Here is a 26,205-nt window from a genome sequence, read left to right on the forward strand (position 1 = left end):
ACATTTACATTTCGGTGTGGCTCACAAGAAGCCTCAGCTTTTACTACATTCCAACCATTTTCATTTTTCCTCTAAGTTTTTGGGTGATAGCTCGTTAATATTATAGATGACACCGAGCGACCGGATCGAAGAAATTATTATATTTTTCACTTAGCAGCCTGTTTTGACCTTTGGGTTGGAACGCATTATAAGAACAGAGGTTATTCAGAATCATTAAAAAAACTTTTTATTGGGGCACAGAGGCTCAAAGGAGTGCGTTCTTCTTCGTCTCCTAGTGTCCGCTATCGTGGTGAACGTATCTCGAAGTCCTGTATACGGACACCACATGCCACTGGGCTTTCACACAGAGTCATGTAAGTACTTACCAGTCCTCGTTTATACACGGAAATGTGTGACCTTTGAACTTTAACAGCTTGCAAGGGTCAATGAGTGGAACGTTCTGCCAGCACGGCTTCATTGCTTAATCGAGTCAGGTGAAATTATTCGCAAGTTCGAGTCGCAGACGATATATGAACGCTCTCCCTTTCTTGACGGTCTGGTATCCATGTATGATTGGTAAAATCACTCAACACGCATTGCTTTCAGTGGGGTGAAGATGCTTCGAAGATCCTCCTTTGAAGCACCATCGGCAGTCCTCACGTGCCGGCGTCTGGTTGAATTTCCGGCGCGCCATTATCATACGAAAATGCAGGAGTCGCACAAAGGACACCTCGGAAAACACCGAACACGTGATCTGGGCTAGATGTAGCGCTGGGTCCCAATTGGTCCAGCTTAAGAGTGGTGCGTCCATTCAATGAGTTATCCGTTGTGGACGCCGGGGGCGACGATGTTGTTGCCGGGTGCCGGGGGGCCTCCGCAGTTCGACCAGCGGATGCAGCGGATGCCCGGCTGGGGGGGCTGGCGTCACGTGACGTATGTGGCCGACCGCCCGATGCTGAGGCTGGTGGTGCGGGTGCGGCTGAGCCGCATTGTGGCCCCCCTCTGGGGACCTCCGCGCTGCCTGAGGCACCCGAGCAGGGCGTCTCGGAAGGAGCCGCGGAAGGAGCGCGACATGAAGCCGTACACGAGAGGGTTCACGCAGCTGTTGAGGTACGACAGCAAATGGAAGGTGGTGCGCAGGGGCTTGAGGTACGAGTAGTTGAGCGCCGACACTCCTCCGAACGCCGTAAGTACGTTCAGCACCAAGATGGGCGCCCAGCAGATGATGAACAGTGACACCACCAGTATCAACATCTTGATGACCTGCGTTGAGATGTAATCGTCAATCAATCACGCAGATATTACTCTTATCCTCAAGCCACAGAAACCATTTACTCCAGGAAATCTCTGCCCCATCTCACTGAGATAGTGTGCTGGGAAACTGCGAAAATTTAGTGCATAACCGCTTGGTAACCCACATAGGATAATGATCTGTTCCGAATGACCATTTTTGGGTTTCGACCCTATCTGTCCACGCAAGACATTTTCATCCAACTTAAGTCGGACATTGTTGATCGCCTCACGTCATGCCACCAGCACTGCATACCTCGTTAGACATCAAGGGTGCTTTCGATAACGCTTCACACTCGGCAATGCTTGCAGGAGCCACATCTCTCGGATGCGGAGAGCGTATGTATGGCTATGTCAGGGCTTTCTGATCAATCCTCACTGCAACAATTGGTCTTGGATATCTTCGATCGTCCGCTTTCACGCTTCAAGCGCAAGGTACTCCGCAAGGCTCGGTCATCTCGCCACTATTATTCAACATCACCATGAAGGGCCTCCCAACCAAAATTGCAGCCCATTCCCCACATTAAACACGCACTACACGTGGATGATTTTTCCTTATGGGCGCCTGTGGGCTTCATTGGAGAGCAGCAAGATGCCTTGCAGCAAGCGGGTACTGTTACCCTTCCCTAACTCCAGGCACGATGCCCCCTGTGCACACCCGAAAAATCGCCTTTGCTGAAGCTTCACCCCCCGCCTTCTCGCAAATCTGCTCTAGGTATACCTGAACCTCAGCTGACCATTGCCGGGCATGCAGTCTCCAACGTCCCTCGCTTGCGGCTGTTGGGTGTTACAGCACCCAAAAATGGCTCTGGGCTGGGCCGAATTTCCCCGCAACATAAAACCCTTCTCAACTGATGCACCTTATGCAACGCATCTCCCAATGCCGTCGATGCCTTACAAGACACCTTACAAATAGTGGAAGTTTTGCTCATTAGCCGTATTACCCTCAGAACCCCATACGTGCAGAACCCCATCACCTACGGAACCCTAGCATCATGATTCGCCAAGCGTAGAAAACTGCACTTGCCCCCCCCCCCCCTTCCACCGCGACCCAAAACCTCCTGGCTTTGGGAGTTCTGAACACGTGGGAATAGCTGCAAGAAGCCCACAGTTCAGCTCAACCACGGCACTTACAATTGACTCCCACAGGTCGACAGGTACTTACAGCATTGGCGCATTGACGGATTCCCGTGAGGGAATAAAAAATGAATACCTCTAGCCCTGCGAGAATGCATCCGGGTGGCCGCAATCCCACGCAATATGAGTGCCAACTACCACATCGGCCGCCGGGCTGCTCATGCTCGAGCCCTTACTGCGCGATACGGGAGCGACTCCACACCCCTTAAACACAGATGCTACTCCTTACCCTGGGAGCGACGGGCACGTAGCCTGTGCAGTTACGCATACTGGCCGATGCATCAATTCCTCCACTACTACCACAACCTCAGTCGATGTCGCTGAAGAAATTGCCATTGCCCTGGCCACCACTTCCTGCTCTGAACCAGTTACTATCCTCATCGCTTTGCAGACAGCCTGCGTAAATACCAGATTGGCCGTATTTCTTTATCACTCCTACTCATCCTCAGAAACTGCTCGACAGGCTCTGATATCAGCATCGTGGGAGATCCTGGACACGCCGCCACCCCCGGCAATAAAGCGGTTCCCGATTTGGTTCACCGAGCTATTATTAATGGTGGCCAATGTCTACCCCCACAAGATCAACCCCACCCACTCAAAAGCTACACAGAGATTCTCGCCCATTGCAGGCAAACTCGCCGCAGCCTCCCACCGCCACACTGGCGCCTCTTTCGAGCGGACAGTACAACTTGGTGGCAGCTCCACGCGAATACCCACCCACATCCCACCCGCCTCCACCTCATCTTCCCCACCCATCAACCTTCCCTCTGTGCTTGCCATCCCCGGCCTAGCACCCTCTACTATATATTATGGGAGTGCCAACGTACTCCGGACTTGCCCCCACTCCCAACCCCCCCCCCCCCCCTCCTATCGAGCACTGCTGGGATTCCCTGGCCAACCAAGACGCGTCCAGGGTGGCCAGAGCACGGACAGGCAGCCGAAGTCAAAGCATCCCGGACTTTATTTATTTATTTATTTATTTATATATATTTATTCTCTATCTCTCACTTTTTCTCTCTCTCTCACGAAACACTGCGTGCATAGTCTTAGCTTTCGCTGGTGATAACTATGTTTATAATTAGTAAACCTCAATTATTTTTTCTGGTCAGACCACACTCATCATCAGGTCTGCCCGCCCTCATTTTTATGCTTCTTGTGTGTGTAGAAGATTGACAGGTTGTAAGGGCCTACCTGTTTCACGGTGTCCTCGTCGGCTCTCGACGGCTTGCCGAGGAACCTTTTTTCGCCATTGGCACTGAAACCCTGCTTGCCCGGCGTCTTTTCCAGCATTTCTGTACAGGCCCTGAGGAAGAAAACCGAGAAACTCAAACATACTCCTGGCGGTGGCGGTACGGGCAAAACGAACCCACTTGTATATTGGCAATTGATTACTCAGTGCACATCAACTACTGTTCGACTGGTCTATCAAGCACCAGCACACCTCGAAATACCACCAGTGGTGTTAAATCCCATGCCACACTAGCGTTCCGCGGTGGCATCCTGGTGGCCCCGCAATCATGCCCGAACTCTGAGTGCCGTATCCGGAGTAGTCCCCGCCACGCTATTCACCAATGGCACCCTGTAATCCGGATGCCACCACCACCACCACCACCAACTACAATAAAAATACCTCATTTAGGTCCACTGCAGGACAAAGATCTCACCCACTAACCTACACCAGGGTCTGTCCTGCGCTGCCCAAGTCCATTTTTTGCCTCTAAATTTTTTATTTCGTCTCTCTATCGAGGTGAGGACCTCTCCCGTCTTTTAGTCTCGCCTCACAAAATCTATTCTGTTGAGATTCTAATCTAATCTATTCTAGTCAGAATTTAATCAATTCAGAACATCTAATCAACTGATGTTCTGTTCGTCGTACTACATGACCAGCGCAAGTCAAGGCCGTTTCTGTTTCTTATTGAACTATAGGTGGCATTCGTTGAAAAGTTTAGTTGTCAATTTCTTCGCTTGGCCACACTGGAAACGGCCCCAGACATGGCCGACGCGCGACGGCTGCTTGGGCCATTGCGCCCGCACGCCGAAGAAATAAAAACACCGGCGTGCGTCGTCTGCTCCGTTTCAACCCGAGTCTCAACGGTGGTGTCAACAACTATGTTATTGATCGTACTAACATTGGAGTCGAGGCATTACTTTGCGTTCGGTGGGGTAGAGTTTGGAATGTCCAACCCACATCATGTGCTTAGCACGGACAAGTACCGCCATCCCGCGGAGCCCGCCGTAACCAGTGACGGCGCACTGGCATGGTGTCCTGCATGCGCGCATAGCGAGTGAATACAAGCAATATCCTCTATTTGAGTTTGCTCCCTAACCCAAGTTGCTCGTTTTTAGTCCCTAAGTGTTACTCTTATTATTATTCGCTCCATGGCACAATGGGCAGATTTAGGTTTGCTTTCTTGTTGTTTAATAAGGAACGGAGTTTTCTCTCCGTATGTAATCACAAATAGGATGCATTGATTGAATACGTTTGTTTTTAAGGATTGGGGTAGCTTTCTTTTCATTAGTCACGAGTGCTTGCCGAGTGCACCCCAACCCATTCCTATTTTGCGCCGGATTTCTTTTTCTCGGTTGGCATCACACGGACCACTTGCCCAAGAAGTCATATTCTTCAAACTGTGCCAGTGTTTCGTTACTTATGCTAAAAATTACGCGTTCAGCAGGTTGATTTATGAATACTTTAGATTTATTCATTTTTATCTTTAGCCCCGCGGCGACGATTTCTTATTGTAGTTTTTCAATAATTTATTGGAGGTGTTCTGCAAATTAACTGAGCAAGACTATGTCGTCTGCAAACCTCGAGAGGCTCAAGTAAACCCTGTGTACCCGTAATCCTGAGTTTCCGTAGTCAAGCTTCTTGAATATTCTCTCCAAACAAGCTGTGATCAATTTGTCGCACTACCTTTGGGATCGGAAACTTTTCGCTTTCCTTGTGAAGGAATATCCTACCCGTGCATCCCTCATCGTCTAGGAGTCTTAGATAGGTCTCCTCTATCCTTTGGTACTTTAAGGCGTCCATCTCTGCGGCGGTGTTGTTAAAAACAAACGGTTTTTCATAGTATATAAATGTCATTTGAAGCAGCTATTATACTCTGAGCACTTTTTTTGTTTCTTGGTTAACGACATGTATGTGTTCCATTGTAAGGTATCATTTTGAATACACAGCGTGTTCCCTGTTTTTTTTGGAAATCTAGGTTGCCGTTTATGCTGTTAACAATTACCTTGTAAAAAAACTTTTATAAACCACCAGTCAGCTGATGGACCTCTAACTCTTGAGGTCTTTGGTATCTTCCTTCTTATGGACTAAACCAAGGTAAGCGTTTTCCCAGGCAATGGGTACCTTTAAAACTTAAGCAACCTGAGAATAGTTTACTAAGCTTTTCTGTAATTATATCTCTACCATACTTTAAAAGGTCGACAGTAATGGTGTCGTTGCTTGCAGCTTTTCCTCTTTTCATGGCTTTAAGAGCATTTTATACTTATTGTTTGGTCATTTGCGGAACATCGCTAGCTAGGCTTGTAGGCTCAGTAATTTCCCCTTGTCTAACATCGCTGGTGTATAGCCTGGTGTTGAATCGCTCCGCTCTTTTTATTATGTGGTCTATATTGTTTGCAATGTTACCATGTTCATCTCAATACGTACATTCTGTCTCTGCCAATAACCAACTTCCTGTATGTTAACTTCAAGCTTTATTCTATTTCAAGCGTTTCCTCGATGACTGCCATCTTTACGCACTAATGTCATCTGTTTTACTCGTGTTAATCAGATTTGACAGCTCCGATAATTCTATTTGATCCGCCGTACTCGACCACTTCATGTGCTTACGTAACGCAATAAGTTCCTTCGTTTACTTAGTTCGTTTTCCAGATTATTTCCTGCATGCTGCTTCTACAATAGCTCTTGTGATTCTATAATTGCTGTTTTAAGGTTGGCATTTCAAGTGTGAACATTGCCCTCGTTCTTATTTTCTGAAAGTGTTATTATTTTCTGAAGAGTTTCGTTCAATTTCTGCGTCCTGAATCTGACTCCATGGTGAATTTCTTACGTTTCGCTAGTTTTCCTCTCCCTCTTTTAAGATTCAGCCATACTATGCACCTGACCATCTGATGATCGCTGCACTGAATCATACCTAGAACCTCCCCGCTCAGCACAATTCTTGGGTTTTCACCTAAAATAAAATCAACTTCGTTTTTTTTTCTCACCCATTTCGCAATTTTTCATGTCCATTTTCTAATCTTCTTTTGCGTGAGACTATGTTCATTAGCCGCAGCCAATCTTTCTCCGAAAATCCAACCAGTGTATCTCCTCGACTGTTACGAGTTCCTATTCCGAAATTTCGCACTGATTTTTTTTTCTACTCTGCTTGCACCTATTTTTGCGTTAAAGGCTCCCATTGCAGTCGGAAAATGTGTTGTTCCCTTATTCATGCGGACTCGAAGTCCCCCATCATCGTAGAGGAAAATCAGGCTCTACTGTATAGCCGAGCCGCGTTGTTATACAGTAAAAGCTCGTTAATTCGAACTCAGTTAATTTGAACTTCTGTTTAATTCGACCTTACGCCCCGGTATCGGCACAGCCCTGTAATTTCAATGGGGGAAAACTCCCTATAATTCTAACCCATCGGTATCCAAAGTGATTAATTCGTACTATGAGCCCCTGGTTTCCATCGCTCCTCGCAGACGAAGTCGGTTCAGAGTGATTACAATGTGTTGTAAATCCAATTCAAACCAAATTTACTAGAGATGCAAAACAACGAAACAGAAAAAACAACAGCGTCGCGCGCGCGCTCTAGCGCTCCTGCAACTGCTTATTTGTCTTTTCCAGATGTCACCTCGCCACTGGCGCCAGTGCTCCAGCGGATCCATTATTATTTACGAAACGTTATTTACGCAATCACCTGCCACAAACGTGTAGTAGCGCCTAATTCACGATAACGAGTCCAGAGGAGGCTTTCTTCTGTTCTGCCCGCGCAGTGTGGCGCGATTTTCATTCATTCTAGCGCGTGCCTGCCAATCAGAAATCCGCTAAAATCGAACAATTTTATGGCCCCCTTCGAGTAAGAATTAACGAGCTTTTACTGTATCAATAGCTATGCGAAGTTTTAAAGCATTGATTCTTCAGTATCAATGAGAAGCTTTATGCAAGACGAACAAAAAAGTGACTCTATTTGCAGGCGACGAAAATTTGTAGCGGCTATGATTACGCCCCCGACGGCACGCGAATACGGCGACAGATTTAGCTCTACGACATAATCGTATGAAACTCCATGTACGCATCCTCAATCACTGTCGAAAATCCTGCCGGCACCGCAGAAATGAATCGGACAACGTTGTTTCTCGCAATCTCGACTCCGGGCCCTTGCCAACAACAGTAAATCGCCGCCCACATTGGACCAACCACCATCAATTGAGCAGCTACGCAGAGATGATATCGCGCTGCCGGAAAACTCACACCTGTCTGTCACCATCACACTGGAGCCTACAGACAAGTACCTACTTGCACCCACCCTCCGTTTCATCATCCCCCTCCCTTTGTATTCAATATACTCTCTACTCACGAGCCGGAGGTTAGGTGTGCCCTCTCACGCACGACCATCCACAGCTGGGCGCAGATCTTTGCGTACGCGTAGAGCATGACGACGGCCGGTATGCAGAGCACCAGGATGAGCATGTAGATCTCGAAGGAGCGCCACGCGCCGGGGCTCGCCTCGTCGCGCATGCACCAGTACGCGCGCCGCCTCAGGCCCATCTCCACATGCACCTGGACAGGAAGAGCATCGACAAACCTACCATTCACAATTTTCATATTGAAACGGACATCACAATGTGCAGATTCACATTTTATGTATTACAACAAAAGGTCTGTCATTCTACGAAGCCTGTCAGAAAGTACAGCTGCTTTAAAGGGAACCAAAAACTTTCATTCCCGGGCATCTACACCATAAGGTATCTGTGGGAGATGAGGCCGAGTCCGGGTGGCACGACACGTAAGACGTTCTCGGAAAGAGTTGTTTATCCTAAGTGTTGAAACGAAGTACAAGAATCATGGTTTCGTGCATTGAAATATGAGACGGTCAGTTGCGGGTGAGATACTAATAATGACTACTTACAATAATGATTAAGCTTAAAGTCACGTGTCCTGACCCCACCGCCGGCCTAGGCAACAAGTGCTACACTTTACAACAGTGCTACGCGTACAACAATGCAGTGCCTAATTTAAGACCAGTGTTTAGAAGAAACCGACGCTGCTTATATAAATAAAAACTTGAGAACCTTGTAACGTCATTGTATATCGCATTCGTAAAACTCCTAACTCTTTTTCCTAAAGCGACATGAATTCAGCACTGAAGCAGTGGCCCCCCTACCGTATTGATAAGATAGGCTTGATAAAATGGAAAATTGCACACATAGCACCGATTCACTAAACTGGAACAAAGAGCGTTGGTCGTGACTACAGGCAATCTCGCTCCCAAGCGTATGTTGGAACCCTTTAGAACACATCATTTAGCGCGCTATTGAAAAGCACGTAGAAAACGACTACTTCACGCAAGCTCAACATTGCTTTTAGTCCGGTTTTCTCTGTACAACGCAGTTACTGTGGTTCAACCGGGACTTATTTCGGAGTTTTGACCTTGGCACACATGTTGACGGCATGTTTATAGATTTCTTTTGCACTAACTGTCATGTCCTAGAAAACACACAATCGCAATTACTTGAATCACTTCTTTTCTTTCGTCAAGGTCATAATAAATCTCATAATAAATGTGTCTAAATTAGACCGTGTTGCCGTTACATAAGAAGGACCTGAGGGCTCCGTATTAGGGCCTTTCTTATTTCTGTTTTCTGTCAATGATATGGTCAAAGAGTTATGCATGATAATGCTTCCCTGCGGCATGATTTGTATAGTGTTCAAAGTTGATGCGAGAAGTGTCACATGTCATTGAATATCTCCTAGTGTAAATATGTCTACTTTAGGTGCAAATGGACTGTTATTTTGTGCTTCAGTTCCTATCGATAAAGTTCCAGATTTTTGAAGCACCTTGGTGTGCATTTTACAGACAATTTAGGTTTGAAGAAACGTGCTTAATTTCTAATATGCAAAGCAACAATAAAGAATTGATTTTCTCAGGCGAAATTTCCAAAAAGCGCCATCAAACGTAAAAGCGCTCTGATATGTTTCCCACGTGTGACCTATTCTGCGGTACGCCTGCGCGCTTTGGGATCCGCATATCGTTACCCTATTGGATGCCATTGAACGCGTACCGACCCGAGTGGCCCGTTTCGTCGCCTATGATTATCGATTTCACCAAAGTGTTTCGGCTATGAAAGAGTCTTTCGGATGGTAGAAGTTAAAAAGAATGCGCCTGCGCAACAGACTCGAACTGATTTGTCGTATATATATATAAAAAAAACTAAAAACTTTAAGAGCTTGTACCTTCACTCACCATACTTTGTATCGGCGCGCTGCGACTACAGTTTCAAATTTCATGAATTTAGCTGTCATTCAAATGTTTTTCAGTGCTCCTTTTTCCTATATATTAGTCCAGGTGGGAATAATTTGCCGAATTGCATTGTTGTATGTAGACATAATGCAGCGTTTAGTGTGCTCATTCGCGACGTGACCTGATTTCTGTTTATGCCTGCCAAATGTATTGTTTATGCCCTTTTACTACTCTAGTTTTCTAACCCCCCTCCCTGCAAAAATTCCTTACGGCGCCGCAGGTTTTCAGAAAAAAACAAGTAGCTATAAATAGAGCGCAGGCACAGCAAGTGAAGAAACAGGCGAGGACGGGTGTTCGCCTCGTCAGCAAATCCCCAAATGTAGAGTTAAAAGTCACTGCCGACTACTCCACATTCCCGTTTTCGAGAATTACTATAAGAAGCTCGCTCCAGTTGTATAATTGTTTCCCGTATGCCAAATTTCTCACTTTCCATATCGTTCTTCACCTCCACGTTCCGTTTATTAAATTCACCCGCCTCCTGTGGTCATTCTAACAACATGGCACGGCGCTCTCCGGAAGCTAGACAAAAGACGGCTAACTTCTGTATACAATCTCTTGTCCAGCCCAAGGGTCGTACGTTGTTGCCGCACCGGCCAGTTCTCGCCGCAGTCCCCGCCGGTTCTCGCCGCATTTCCATTTTTAATTCCCCTTAGTTTGCTTCAGAGCGCTCGCAGAAAACACGGCTGGTGCGGACATCAGCTATTTCCTAATGCGACGATAATTAAATATCTAAAGTATAGGCACTGTGTTCTAATTTATTCGATTAGTTCAGTGGCCGGCTCTGCTTTCTTCTCTCTACAATCCGTGTTAATTAAATATAAGGTTTGTGCTTGACTAAAATTGTCTGGTCGTCGATCAATGCAGATCTCATAAATCCTAATTAGTGAAGCAACCCTTCCTCCTTTCTTTCTTTTATTTCTTTCTTTCTTTGTCGACTAACACATCAATTATGAGTATCGCTGGTCGGAATGCGATTTGGCTTATTTGGTTTAATATTCCGCTAAAACCACTTTTACATTGTCGCATTGTTTACAAGTGGTAATTAAGGCTAATCTTGCTGCATGCAATTAGCAAAATCATTTGTGGTCTAATGGAGTGCAGTAACTCATTAAAATGCTTGCGGTTATTAGTAATCCAGCAACCGTTTTGTGAGTGTGTATACTCGTTCTTCTTGGGCACAAAAATTTGCAGTGCCGGTAATGTTACCTAGTTCCCGGGTTTGCCGGTCACGTATATTTAGGGACACGTGATCAAATGGCTATTGTTCCTCAATCATAGAGACGCTTCACACTTCTTTTGCACACAACAATTGGAATCCGGAGGGACTAGCTACGCTAATAAAATTGAAGAAATACTACATCCTGGTGAACAGGTTAGTTCAATCAATCAATCAAATCAATCAAACTTTATTTCAGGAATGTATGCATTTACATGAATAAAATGTTACAGTACAGAGAAGGTCCCAAAGTTAGAAAACTGTCGGGGGGACCTCCGTTAGAGAATAAGTCTAGTGTAATAAAAACGCAGCAAGTAGTGAAAACACTTTGCACGAATTAAACAAAGAATGGGTAAAATTTCATAACAACAAGGCAAGAAAATTTCTGTGTAACAGCACGTGGTATATTGAGTAAAAGAAATACTAACATAGTATAAATTAGAAGCATGGCACGATGGTAGAGTTTAGCAAACAACACATTTTATGATTAGGTACTCTTTAAAGAGTTTGCGAAACGAATGGAATGGTGGGACATAACTTTATTTCAAGTGGTATGTTGTTCCAGGCGGATACACCTGTAAATTTAAGAGTTAGTTTTCCATAATTGCTACGCATTTTAGGGAGAAGGAAATTGTGATTCTCTGGGTTGTGATTAGGGAGAGGGAAATTGCGAATTCTCTGTTCCCGCAGTGATTCGTGCAGTTAATCCGGGAATGTTGCTTTGTGCTGTACTCACCTGCACGAAGATGATTGGCAGCGCAGTGAGGAAGGCCGCCAGCCAGATAAAGATGATCACTCTCCTGGCCTGGCTGAAAGTGCAGAGGTAGCGGGAGCGGACCGGGTGGATGACTGCGTAGTACCTGCGCCCCAGAGAGAGAGCACGTCTTTGGAGAAAAACGCAACGTTTTCAACAAACACACCGAAAAAAAATCCCGCCATCGCCACAAAGTGACTGATGATGAGAGGGGCGAAGCTAAAAAGCTTATCGGTAAAACCGTGTAACATTCGCCCACACATCATATAAAGACTCGACACGTCAAGCTTTCCAGCGCTCCGTTGACAAGACCGTCGACGACGTCGATGTTTGTGGGGATTATGTAGGGCTTGTTTGGAACGATAAGAATCTCCTGGGTAAGTTGGCGAATTCGGTGTGACATTTTGCCATCGCCTTCTGCAGAGCGTATTGTGTCGCGTATCCCCGGTACGTGTCTTCAGCTCGCAGGCGACGAACGACCACCTCTTCTTCTTCCTCGATCGATCGATTGTAGGGTTTAACGCGCCGACGCAACGCGGGCGATGAGGCGCGCCGTAGTGGAGGGCTCCGGATTAATTTGGACCACCTGGGGATCTTTATCGTGCGCCGAAATCTCGTACACACGGGCGTTTTTGTTTTTCGCCTCCATCAGAAAAGCGGCCGCCGCGGCCGGGAATCGAACCCGCGACCTTGTGCTCAGGAGCGCAACGCCTTAGCCACTGAGCCACCGCGGCGGGTCTCTTCTTCTTCCTCTCCTCCTTGTTGGGTAGCAACGAACGCGTTGAACATTTTGACCTCTTCGGCAAATCTTTGGTTGGCCAATCCCTAGGGGGATCCTGCCACAATCATTATCAATGTGCCGTGTACAATGTGCCGTTACGGCCGGGACAGGGCCCGAGCAAGAGGAGCTTCGCCCCTAAAAAAAAGTGAGTGGAGGAGACACTTTCAATTAAACAAAGCAATCTTGGAGTAAAACTACTTCGTCTACGCAGGACAACCCCTCGCACGGTAATCTGCAATACATTTTGGCGACACTTTTTATATTACTAGGGGAGCATCTTCGGCCGTCGTTTCAGCCAGTTGTGCACCGCTTCTGCTTACACGGCCGTAGCCTGAGAGCCTTCTAACTTGCAAAACACTGAAAGTCACAGGTTAGCGCATCGACACAGGCAGCGCGTTGTCCGTAATGCAAATACTGAGAAAAAGGTAATTTGATTGACTTCATTTTCACTTTATTTCCAGTTCTAACGTGATAGTTGCGGGACGCTAGCAAGTTTCCGAAGAAATACGTACGCACGCTGCCGTCTGGGCGTTGTCGACCCCTTTGATGGCACGTGTGCCCGCTCAACGGACGCACCACAATGTGTTGTCGCAAGCATGGAGAGCTGAGAAGCGAAAAAACTGAGGCGTCCCTCAACTGCCGGCTTGGGTACCGAATGCATAGCAAGGGTCAAAAGGATTAAGATCACGACTTGCTGGGCATGCCAGATAAGTGGAGAAAAAAAAGCTAAGAGGTGCCGGAAACTTGTGTTTAAGAAAATGAATGCCGCCGACGGATTGCTTTTTACGAGCTGCAAGGTCTTCCTCTGTTACAGTCTGTAGACAACGCGGGTGCCGCGATTAGGAACCAAACACACTTATTCGAGCATAGCGCATTTTTTTAAAGCTCGCTAGAGCAAAATTGACCAACCAGTGCAAATGAGTGTAAAATTGACCTAGTGGTGTAACAATGGTGTAAAATTGACCTACCTGTGGGAAATTGTCGTAAATTGACGGTTGACCTATTTGGTTTTTTTCTAGGTCCTTCGTCCACGTCAGTATATTTATGTTCGGTGCAGTCGAATGACTCTCCCGAAGAATTCCAGCTTCTCCTATCCTGTCGTGTCTGAATTCGGTCTCCGAACCCGAATTTCCCTATCATCCCTCTATCGCGTTCATTGTGTTTCCCTATACTAAGTTTCGAATCGCATTGGCCAGTCTGTACCGGGATGGTCACACTTGTCCGTTCTAAGTATTACAGCCATGGTACTTGGTAAGGGTATGTCGCTATATTTATGTTTGTATTCGCCATTATCAGTCACTAAATGTGCTAAAAGAACCAAATCGCGTGGCTGTTGCGCACTTTATTGTATTGCAAAATGTCATGGCTTTCTCTTTTTTATATGTGCTGTTTCTTGTTTGCTATAAAGCTGAACCTGCTATAAAGTTGAACGTGTCACACATCGTCTTTCATGTTTGACGGGGGACAGGGGAAGTCGAGCTGTTCGTACAGCTTCTTTTCTTTGCCTTCCTCATCCCAATGGACGAAAAATAAGGAAACTGCAAACTGTGAGAGTTGTTGCGGGTACTTGAACGACTGAAGCCGACAATAAGGTGGCTTTGTGGGATTATTGCAACAAGTGATCCTGTTCCTTGAAATGCCAGTCAGTAAATAGAAGTCTACTTTCTGCCCGCCTCAAGCACAAAACCTCTAAAGAATACAACGAGTACTTCATAAGGGTTTTGAAGGAGTGAGGAAGTGAGTGAAGAAACAAATTCACGATGAAAACCTCTCAGTCTAGCCGTTTTTTTGAAGCAGACGTCCAATTATGACCCTATGTGCGCGTGAGAAGGGTGTATTTAAGTATATAGAAGGGAAGGGAGGGAGGAAGGCAGGGAAGAACAATGGATAGCAGAGCTGAAATATTAGCTCCCCCAAGAAAAAGCGCTCACCTTTCGATGCTGAGGAAGGTGAGATTGAGCACGGAGCAGATCATGGACACGTGCTGGACGTAGAGAATGAACTTGCAGCCCACCTCGCCCAGCGTCCACGTGTAGGAAAACAGCTGGCCGAACTTGACGGGCACGCAGAGCAGCACGATGAGCAGGTCGGCCGAGGCCAGCGAGGCGAGGAACAGGTTGGATATAGAGCGCATGCGCGGAAACCGGGCCACCGTGTACACGATGAGCAGGTTTCCCACCAGGCCCAGCAGCAGCGTGGCGCCGTACACGGCCGCCGTGGGTACAAGGTCGGCGAGGTCGAAGTGCCACACCGACTCCTCGTAGTCGTAGTCCTCGGGCACGTCACTGTCCTCCTCGCCAACGGCCGCCGACGGGGAATCCACGACGCCCCCCGCGGCCACGATGGACAGGTTGCCTCCGCCCGGAGACATTTGCTAGCGTAGCTCCGGTTAGCCTCTGGAAGGCTCGTTCAACTCTTTCAGTTGAAGGTCCTGGTGAGCACTGTCATGGCTGACAGAGTTCCTGCAAAAGGGAGGGCAGATTGCTCAAGCTTGTGTCCAGAGCGTTAGAACTAGCGGATGGTGATATGTTAGCACTACTGTGCTGTACTATCCATTTTTCTTGGGCCCTACTGTATACGTCTTTCGGTTATTGTGGCTACTATACTCCAATAACTTTCAACAATACAGAGCTTTTTGCGCGTGTTTGCTTTGAAGAGTTGCGCGTCGACAAAGGCAGCTATTTGCAGTTTTGTAGGCCCCCTCTGACCGCAAGTTATGCTAATACGGAAACCCCGTCACTTGAAGTTTCTCATAAAGCTAACCTCTTACAAAGCTGTCAAAGTTGACGACGATTATCATTGTCGGCCTGTTTCTCAACGCGTAGTGCTCAAATACCTTCAGGGACACACTATTGTCCTTGTCGTGGTGCCCTGCACAATCCGATGTTATTCTAGGCATTTCTTTATTTGGAAGGAAGCCGGCTTATTCCAACTGGCTCTGAAATAGCTCAGCCGTTATCACTACACGAAACATACGACAACCCGAAATACCAACACCCTCAGCAGTGCCATACAGTTCAGTGGGTGCGGTGGTCGTAGGGGAAGAGTACGATAAATTGTTTTTATGTTGCCCATACACCGAGTTCGACGACTACCGAACTTTCCGCCATTCAACCAACACTCGTAAATTGCTCAAGCTGCTGTTATAATATGGTCAATTATTACTCAGGCGGTGTCCTCGGAGTTTACTTATTTATTTATTTTGTTTTATTTATCTAATTTTTACACATACGGCAGCCCAATTGGGGTATCGCCGTAGTGGGTATGCACATAGAGTGCAATAGCGCTAATTTGCACAGATCAATTTGGACATAATTCGCAACTTAATGAAACTGGGAAGTTCAGACACAGCAGGTTAAAAATACCGAAAAGACTGAATTAGACAAAAATGCACGAAGCGCAATCAATTTAAATTACACAATTTTTGTTTTCTAAAGGCAAAGCCCTAATTTCACGTTGTAGTAAATTCCATTTTTCAATTCTTAGGAGGAAGAAGCTGTGCTTCAATAGATTAGTACGTGGTTGAAAAGGTGCAAGTTTAAGCTTGAGGATATTTTATTTTTTAGTACATTTCAGTTTATAAGAAGATAAATACTTGTTCTCTAATAAACAGCGTGAAGTGTTCGTGAGAATGAGCAGAAGTTTAAGACAGTCGTGACCCGGGCGTTTGGAGAGGGTTTGCAGTGGAACTGTGGAAAGATGAGATGACGGGGAAAAGCTCCAGTCGAAACAGCGGCCGACGAAGCGGATTGATTTCTTTTGAAGTGGTTCAAGCCTGTTGATTTCAGATCTTTTATGAGGGTTCCAGATTGTGAAGGCGTATTCTAGAATGAGCGTTTTATACGTGAGCAATATTGTTCCTAGTGGAGGTTCGTGCAATGTACGATATAGGGAGCCTAGCTTTTTAGTGCTGTGCTGCATGTATTTCAATGGGCTTAGATCAGGACAAGGTGGGTGGGAAGTTGACAGTGAGGTATTTATATTCAGACATCTGCTGTAGGGAAGAGTCGTTGAACGAATGATTAAACAAGAAAAAAGCGAACTGCACGTACTGAAAGATAAAGTTACTGTTTTTGTAAAGTTTATATTCCTTTCCCATTGGTCGCGCCACTTGAAAAATGGTGTCAAAGAATCATTTGGTGAAGTATGGTCATCATTGGATTTATTATGTTCTATATGACACAGTAATCGGCATAAAAACGGATTTTTGCGGATACTTAATTTGGCAGATCATTAACATTCAATACAAACAAAATATTGGGCTCAGGACCAAACCCTGCGGAATACCGGACGACACATTCATTATTCACTAAAGAGAAGTTAGAGGAAATAAATGAAACGTCCTGGGAGCGGTCACATAAAAATCTACCAATCCAATACACTAAAGCACAGTTATTAAGTATGACGCGAAGTTCATAAAGAAGCTTTGAGTGGTAAATGTGCCAAACGCCTTCGATAAGTCTGTTGAATTTGCATCTTTTTGGTTTCCCTAGTCCAGAGCGTCGGCGATGTCATGAGAACATTTGACCAGCTGAGTGATTGTGCTAAATCCGTGGCGGTAACCATGCTGTAATTCACGCAAATTGTTATTATTTTCAGAAAACTCTATAATATGGCTAAAGAATTATGTTCAAGAAGTTTACATGATTGAGATGTTAATGAAAGCGGAGGATAGTTGAATGGTGACTGCTTGTTGCCGGATTTGAACAACACGGGAGAAAGTTTTCCCAATTTCCAGACTAACTGGGCTCTCGAGATATGTCGAAGTTGATTTCTTTGTGGAATGTTTATTTAAGTGTCCGTGACTTAGTGCAACTGTAAGCGCGCAGAAATGGTGCTCAGGAAACGCAGAGCATCACTTCGGCGTTACCGTATTGCTAGCTTTCTTTGGACACGAGCAGCCTTCTCCTAAAAAGTATCAAGGCTGCAAAGAAAGGGGGACGGTCATGGCGACGTCTGCTTTGCTCCCCGCGTCTTCATCGTCTTCCTGGGAAACTAAAGGGACCTGGAGGTGCTTATTCTTTTGCATCACCGCAAAATAACACCTTCTTCGTGTCGTCTGTCTTCAACGCTGAGATTTCTTCTCGGGACAGGACCAATGTTTTTCCTATCGCTGGTAATAAACGAATAAAAATGGTCGCACATAACCGCGTATTTGTCACTAGCCTATCTTGGATACGAATTCTGCAGAAACATCGCGTATCCTTTCCGTTTTATACCGCTCTTTGATTGGTTACACCGCACTGCCGTATTTTTTCAAAGGGCAAAACTGTGCTGTTTTCTCACGAAAAGAAGAGCATCACAATTTATGCGTTCGGACAAGAAAACTTAAGATATGACTAATTTTTTTATCGAATTTCAGAACAAGCACAAAAATGAAAAGGAAACCTGTCAAAATAGGCGTGAAGAGATTAAAAATTACCCATCACACATTGAAATAACCCAAAGCAGACGACAGATTTTTTTTATTTTGCAAGTGATTGAGTGATGAGAGGACACATACTAAAGCATATGAAATGTAATCCGAAAACTGGAATTTCCCTCAGCATCTCAGAAGAATTTCGAAAATCGTCTTTTGGTGTAGAAAGTTTACCGCGAATATAAAAAACCACTAAATGCAACTTAAGACAAAAACGTATCATCAGAAAGCACGAAATACAACCCTATCAAAGAACCTTCAGCATCGTTATCGTGAAAGAGCTTGGAAGCACGAGCTGCAAATGTATTTTGGGGGATCTTGGCAGCCTGTTTCATCCTATTACCGATACCAAAGAAGTTATTAGCTTTGCCGAAGAGTCGCTTTCACTGTCTGTCACTCGAGCACAAACGACCGCTTTGTCTGGCGCATTGTACATTCGATCGCAAGAGCTCGACGTCAAGTTGAAAGCCCCCGTTGAAAGCACTTCCTTCCCATAGTTCTTGTGAATTGATAATTTTGCTCCCGTCGCTTCTCTGCGAACGTCTGCTCATTCTTCTGGACATGTCTGCGACAGCATGGAAGACAACGCCCGACTTGCTGAGTGCTCTTTTTCTGTTCAAAAGTTTTCGCGTTGGAAAAGACAAATAGACTGCGACTCTCTGATATGCCGAATGTATTTCTCCAGAAAAATAAATACAAAACAACCAACAGAAATGAAACGCAATGTCCGTAAAAGCGGAGACAATTGGCGGAATAGGGGACTACCAGCATATGCCAAGATGTCAGCGCTACAAAATATGTCTGAAGACCTCTTTCTAGCTTTGAACACTCACGATCGTTCTTCAGGGTCTGTAGAAAACTTTGCAAAGATGGACGCTTTGCTTTACTCCGCCTTTCAAGCTATCAAAACGCGTCGTCATCAGTCTAAACTTATTGCGAGTGTCACAAGACGTCCGGTGTTTTTACTCAGTGTCCAGAACGTCGACGCCTGTGCAGGTATATCATGCTTGCTTATTCATTCGGACGGCATATTTCCGGATTGGTAGAGAAACGCGCTAAGGTTGCGTTTTGCAAGTTTTGTGGAACCAATAGTTTTCATTTGAACATCTAGTGTAAACATAATATGGAGCCCATTAGGCGCATGTGTCACCGCGAAGAGAAGCGATATCCCACAGCAATGGGCAAGTCGACATGTATGACAAGTATGACAAAATGTGGTCAGGTATGAAAGGTGCTTCCAGATTAAGTGATTCGAAAAAGATTTGCCTTTGCCTTTAACTGTCGGCCGGAATGCTGAATCGAGGGACGGGCGCACGGAGGACATAAAGACAGACAGAGACATTTTCGGGTTTAAGTAGCCCAAGAAAGACTATCATCTTTGATAACGGTGTGCCGTCTCTATTTTTTAGCCCCTGCAGTTCTGTTACTCGTACGGATTTCTGATGACGGCGGGGCATTCGCAGAGTTAACTAAGTAGCGCTATGGCGCAAAAGAATTAGGGGTGGAAACATCAGGTCCTGAAAAAAGTACAACGAAATACTGCGCAGTAGCGGGGAAATGTAATTGGGAGCGGTAACGTAAGGACGCGTGTAGGCTGGAAGTGCCCCTGCACACGCGATGGCTGCCCGACCGAATCTGGGGCTTCGCCTCTCATGCGGTGCTTTCCGTAGAAGCCCTGTCCAAAGCCTGTATGTGGAATGTGACAAATGGTGCCTGTAGTACCAGCCAATTTATGTTGATCTTTCATATGCTTGTAAAATATCATCAATCGACAACCATCCTTTTAAACCGGTTTTTATGGATACATCCACGTCACAGCTCTTTTTAAATCGCCCTTCCGTTTCTGTTCCCTTCTCACAAAGAGTGAGAGAGGAGGCGCCTGTACTTAATGTCTTCTTTTTAAACATCTTGAAATCATCTTGTATAGATTTTATAGCACTATGGCTCCTTCGCCGTGTGTCGTGTGACTTATCTTTCATCCAACTCGATAAAAATAGGGTACCGAGAAACGCGATTCTGCAGCACTTTCTGTCACTGCAGAAATACCAGTGTGCAGAATTTTACAGCGACGCCTAAAAAACTGCCTCCGCCGTGTCATGTGCTGCGCACGGACCCAATTTTAAAGTTTCTGACATGAATGTAACCTGTAGCATTTTCCCAGCAGAGGCTTATGGAATCTTTCTTGCTGTGAATCACATTGTCAAATGTCGCATTTTAAAATCTGTCATTTACACCGATTCCCTAAGCGTTGTACGGGTGTTATCATCCCAAAAGGGATATGTTTGCTTCATAGATCATTTTCAAATCTTCCATGCGTTCATTTATTTATATTATTCTTTTTCATGTGATGATGTCATGTATGCCGGCCCTCAGGCACTTTCAAGCGGTAGCTAGCCGCTTTTCGCCTGAGGGACCCCCAACACTGTTGTTGGAAATAAACTGATTTGATTTGATTTGATTTGAAAGAAGTCCAAAAATTACACCATCAGTCTTGTTCTTAGAACAATTGATTAGAACAATTGATACAATACAAACAATAAGGACAATTATAACAATTGATACAAATAGAACAATTGAAACAATTGATATGATGCACACCTTGAGGTTACTGTTTGTTGGGTCCCGGGCCACTCTGGGATCGCGGGAAATGAGACAGCAGATAAAATGGCCCCTGCTGCACTCACAAACACGGTACGCATAACAACCCTACCCTACAACGACCCTACACCGTACCCTGCCCCGACTTGAAACCACACATAAAGCAACTACGTAAAACATGGCAAAAACATTGGAGTGAACAGACAAGAAACTGCACATAGTAAAACCACACTTGGGACGATACACAACCGATTCACACAACAAACACACCGAAGTGACCTTAGCAAGGTTACGGATAGGCCACACACATGTAACACGCTCCCACCAGCTCATTGGATCTCCAAGACCCATGTGCAGCGGGTGTGGAGAGGCTCTATCCGTAATCCACATCCTCATTCAAAGCACTTGACATTGCCTTGACTCATTCAAGGCACTTGACATAACACGACGCAAACACTTCCTACAACTATACACACGACATATTCCACAACACCCGTCATACTTCACCGGAGACGAGCGTACGTTTTCAGTCAAACGTGTTTTTGAGTTTCTTACCGACGTAAAATTTTTACATTTCATTTCTTATCATGCATCTTGACAACCTGGCCCTCTACACCAGTCATCTTCACTACGTTGTGTTTTACTTTGTTTATTTTTACTGAATTGTCCTACTTCTACTTTCATGTCGCTCTCATGAAATCACTTTTGTTTGGCGCTCTTTGCCCTTAGTTGGCTTTGCGACATTCAAATCCAAACTTCCTCATCATCGGCCTGACCGACTGACTCTAGACGGGCTGTTTGCGATCAGCGAGCATGTCAAACAAAGTTCGTCTACTCTTCGACGGCCGCCTCACTTCTTCTACAGACGGCTCTTATTCCGTGCCTCATTTTCGTGCCTCGAACACAGCGGGTTTCTATCAGGCGAAATTCCGCTCGTCTTGTTTTAACAGGCGTAAAATTTGAGAGCGTTCTAATTCAGCCTTAGGCCTCTAGTGTGGATGCGGTGGGTGCGTTGGCCGGAACGGCTTTTATTTAGTTGCGGTTCCATGAAACTGGTACCCATCTCTCTCCTTCGACCTCACAAAGACACTCACAGTGTTCATCTTTAAACTTAATTGATTTTGTTCAATTAGCATAAATGTTGGACAACGAAATTTAGGGGGTTTATCACACCACTCTAAAAACCTGCCAATTAAAATTAGTAGTAGTACATATACCATGGTGTATTTCTTTTCGAAGCAACCACTTACCGAATAAAGCAGGCCCATAAACAGCAACTTCACAGACTTTTTTTTAAACTGTACCTATACATTCCTTAAAATATTCCCCTTAGGGTAAGCGCTTTCCATGCCGGTTCTTGTAACCAAACCAGTGCACGCAAAAAAATACCCCGTATATTTCTAGCCACCATGATCACCTTACCACACCAACCGAGATGTCAAATACACGCATTTTTCACATGAAAACATGTAATTTCAAGCTCTAGCCATAACACTTGGTCTGTGCGAAAAAAAATAAAACCCTTAGCTTATCATGGGTACCTCTATTCTTTCTACGGAGGAAGGCAAGAGCATGATGGATGGCAGTGGCGGGAGGGGGGAGTTACGGGGAGGAACCGTACAAACCTCTCGTCTTTCGATATCATTGGCAGCGTTTAAGAGCAGATACGAGACCTGCGTTTCTTTTTTTTTTTTTTTTTTTTTTGAAGCCAAGCTTTCTATGTCTCACTGTTGGCGACGTAGTTACGAAAAACGCAATGCAGAAAAGCTGCCAATCCACAATGGGTTTCCCCAAAATCGCATCAAATATACCACAGACATAGAAAATTTGAGGTCTTTGAGCACATAACACGATTCCGAATATCACTGGAAGATACATTCGCATTGTAACAAAATCGCTGATTATAAGGAAAGTTACATAATCGCAATCAGGTTGGTCAGCATTTACTTTGCGTTCGCTGCGCATGCGTTGGCTTTGTTCTTTGGCTGAGTAGAAGTAAACTTTGGCGTAAAGTTTGGAAGTTTAGATATTGGACTTTGGCAGCGTGAACTTTGGACTTTAAATTGACTCTGTTTGTTAGCAGAAAGCTTGCAGTTTTAACCATATTTCTCTTACGAAAGGAGCTTTGATTTGTTTTTGAGCGGTGAGGGCAGGAGGGTGTGTAGGTTTGTGGGAGCCATCTGTTGCATCACTCACGCAGATGGCAGACATTCGGTATATTTTACTTAAGGTTTATTTATAGTTTTGTATATTTTTGGGTACAGCTTTGTGAAAGCACCAACGTATCTTGAAACTCAGACTAACAAAACATTTATACGTATAGATGCACCGTAATTACGGATTTATGCCATCCCTGGAGGCATGCATATACTACCTGGCTTTCGACCGACCAGGCGACTCATCTCTGTATGGTGGTGAAAGCTAAACCCTCACTCCCATCCCGCAGGATTTCTCCTCCTGCGCTCAGCTTTCGGCATGCGTGGAAATCTGAGGCAATTCACTTTTCCCTCCCCGCCAGACTTCCCCGGAACAAATTTATGTTTGTGAGAGCTCACTAGCATAATGGGCGCAAAACAAATTGCGATTCCTGCGTTTGTCGTGGATATCGATAGCGTTCAAGATGTGTGTCGATAAGCAGCTGTGATTGGAAACCGGAGGGCTGAGGGTGAGAGCCTTGACTCATTCATGGAGTCCATGACCAATGATTTAAAACCGCTGGTGGAAAAATAAGTGCCGTTCATAAATTCCGAGCGACATACGCGTGAAACACCAAAAATAACAGCTGCGTTTTATGAAAACCTATTCCAAAATTGGCGTCCCGTCTGGGTAAAGCTTCAGAAAAAGTGCTTCGGTTTTACAGGTCCTCTGTGAATAAACTGTGGCGGAGAAGTGTAAGAGAGACTATAAGATGGTCTTTTCATGGCAGTAAAAAGGGGCACTGTAAAATACAGCATGTAGAGGGGTGCTTCATCGTAAAAGCGCATCACTAAATTTGGTTTCAGTCGGCGCTAGGACCTCATAACAAAGTCGTAATATTAAAGAAAGAGCTTCAGCGGTTGCATCTAGTTATGGAAGAACTAACAGTGAAGTGAAAGCAACGATAAATATCATGCTCCCATTCGTGTAACGCCGACGATGGTTGGCCGCAAAGCTTTCTCGTGACGGATTCTTTGGTTGTCTTCTGAGTTTTCCAAGCTGCTTCGAACTTGTCGAAATGGAGCAATCGAATAGACGGCCAGGTTTTTTTTTTTTTTACCTCACCCGCGATCATACATCACATCAGAGAAAGTTGGCTTTTCTGCGGGCGCTTTTGCGTTACAGACGGCATCTGTCAGAACACTAAAGCTTTGCTTCGTGGTTACTGCGTGACTTGCAGGTTGGGCTAAGGCCTTTGCGTGTCCGCAAATACCAAAAGCTTAATGTGGGCAAGTTGGTACATTATGCTTAAAAATTACTCGGCGTTAAATGTAAATGTAAATGTAATAATGTATCGTAAATGTAAAACTGTAATGTAATAATGTAATTTAAATGCAATAATGTAATAATAAAAATGCTAAATGTGATATTGTAAAGAAAGTGGCGCAAAGGTACCGTGTAAATATCGTTTTCAGTGCCTCAGAAAAGCTATCCAAGGTATGCCCTTGGCTGAGTGAGAATCAAAAGAAGTAAAAAACCAAAACCCTGTGCAAAGAACCACGCCGTTCGCTACACAGACTACAGCAAGGGTGTAGCCTACGAAATTGCCCTGAGCTGCAAAAAAGTGTACATAGGGCGAACTGGAAGGTGTTTTAATAAGAGGGCGAGGGAGCACAACTCGACATTTGCAAATAATGCTGGTGGCCACCTTTCTGAGCGCTGCAAGAGACGCAAGTGTAGCACCTTCTACACTGCACAAAGGTTTTGAGGAGAGCAAGCAGAAAGCTTGAGCGCGAAATTCTTGAAGCTCATTTCATCAGACAGGCAAGGGATAACTGGGTTAATACTCCGTCCATATCGCTGTCTGATAAAGAAGTAGCCTTTTTAGAAACGTGAAGCACTTTGACGTCATAATGGTCTTAGTTACTAGTTTTTTGTGAGTATAAACCATCTGGAACAACCTTCCCCTCCCCTTTTTCGCATGTCCACAACAAGGCCTATTGGCCCCCTCCTACTAAAGTTATCCATTCCGTTCCGTTGTGTTTATAGGCAGCGTCTTTTTTCAATAAAATTAAGTTGGAAGTTCGGCACTGTATTGTGTGCATGTGTTTCTTCTTCGTCCCTGGTTTAGCGCTGAGTATTTTTTAAGCATGACGGCAAATGTTTGCGGAATAGTTTGCCGACACTTTCTTTATGGGTGCAACGGGAACGATAACCGTGGTTTCGGGGCCAGGCGAGAGCATGTTGCCAATTATATTTTTCCTTTGTTTTTGCTTTTCTTGAGATGTACTTGGTAAGGATTTGTGTTCTCCCTTTCACGTTCGAGTGCTTTGAATATATGTTGTCATCGACGTACTAGAAAAATCTTTCTTTTCTTTATAGTGCTTTGTTTCCTGTTTTATTTTAAAGAGTGAGTCAACTGTGTTAGTTGAGCTTTTTCTTTTTGATTTCGCGCTAACGCCACATTTTTAGATCTCGTTTAGTGCATGCATCATGTTTTCTCTTCGCACGCTAGTGTGTGTACCACACGCATAGGGTGCTTGATTTCTCTTTACAACGTTCGACTAACTGGCCGTCCAAACCGGCTGCCGAGAGACATTAACGCGGCCAATTAGCATTTAGCATTCAGTAATGCAGGTCGTTTGCGCACTCACATTGAAGGAGAACAAAGCGGGGAGTGCACGGATTAGCCATTTGCAGCCGCTCCGGCGCTTCGGGATTGTCGAGCAATTCCTCCTCAAGCTGTCTGGTACGCGTGAAAGCCCCCTCCTACGAGCGGTAGTTTGGGCTCCGCATGTCATAGCAGTTATTCCCAGCGGAAGAGGAACGCTCGAAAACGGTCAGGCAGAAAATAATTTCGGGCGGAGGCAGCTTGTTGCAGGTATGGGGGCGTGATCGGGAAGCGTTGCTCTGCCGCCGAGGGCCAAGTGCCGTAGCCATTCAACAATCGCGGCTAGTTGGTAACACAGCGAGAGCAACGAGCGGAAGTATTTGTTGTGTTATCCTTCGGCTACTGTGAGTCTGTGAGTGCGGAGAAAAAGTGGAAGGTTTTGGTCTCTTTTCATCTTTCTAACCCGGGTTTCGTACCAGAGGTTCTAAGGTTTTCCTTCACAGCGACATCTGCCGATGCTTAGTTGTTTGTAGGTGGGGGGACTTCTTCGCAATGTGTGTTCGTTGCTGTGTCCAGCACCCGTAACAAAGAGCATGCGTGGCCTAGCAAAATTTAAAAAAAACAAAACGACGCTATTTTGCCATTTGGGAGCTTAAACCGCTTAGACTGCTTATATCTAGCTTAGACCGCTCTGTATCTCAAGCGAAAATCATTGTCATTAGAGCCACTGGTCCCCGCTGATAGCCAGTTATGATTTTGATTGTAAGGCA

The 26,205-nt window shown here is 45.3% G+C and overlaps 1 protein-coding gene across 1 annotated transcript; it reads right to left on the reverse strand.

The window, feature by feature from the left end:
- Nucleotides 1–237: 237 nt before the first annotated feature.
- Nucleotides 238–15,090, reverse strand: LOC144162074 (QRFP-like peptide receptor). The gene is made up of 5 exons (XM_077692583.1): nt 14,603–15,090; nt 11,873–11,996; nt 7,977–8,179; nt 3,598–3,709; nt 238–1,242 (listed from the first exon to the last, which is right to left on the reverse strand). The coding sequence occupies exons 1-5, from the start codon at nt 15,040–15,042 to the stop codon at nt 904–906; spliced, it is 1,218 nt and encodes a 405-aa protein (XP_077548709.1). The 5' UTR covers nt 15,043–15,090; the 3' UTR covers nt 238–903.
- Nucleotides 15,091–26,205: the final 11,115 nt, after the last annotated feature.

Source organism: Haemaphysalis longicornis, unplaced genomic scaffold (genome assembly GCF_048455015.1).
Source record: "Haemaphysalis longicornis isolate Haplotype H1 unplaced genomic scaffold, Haemaphysalis longicornis Haplotype H1 scaffold_12, whole genome shotgun sequence".
Taxonomy (NCBI): Eukaryota; Metazoa; Arthropoda; class Arachnida; order Ixodida; family Ixodidae; genus Haemaphysalis; species Haemaphysalis longicornis.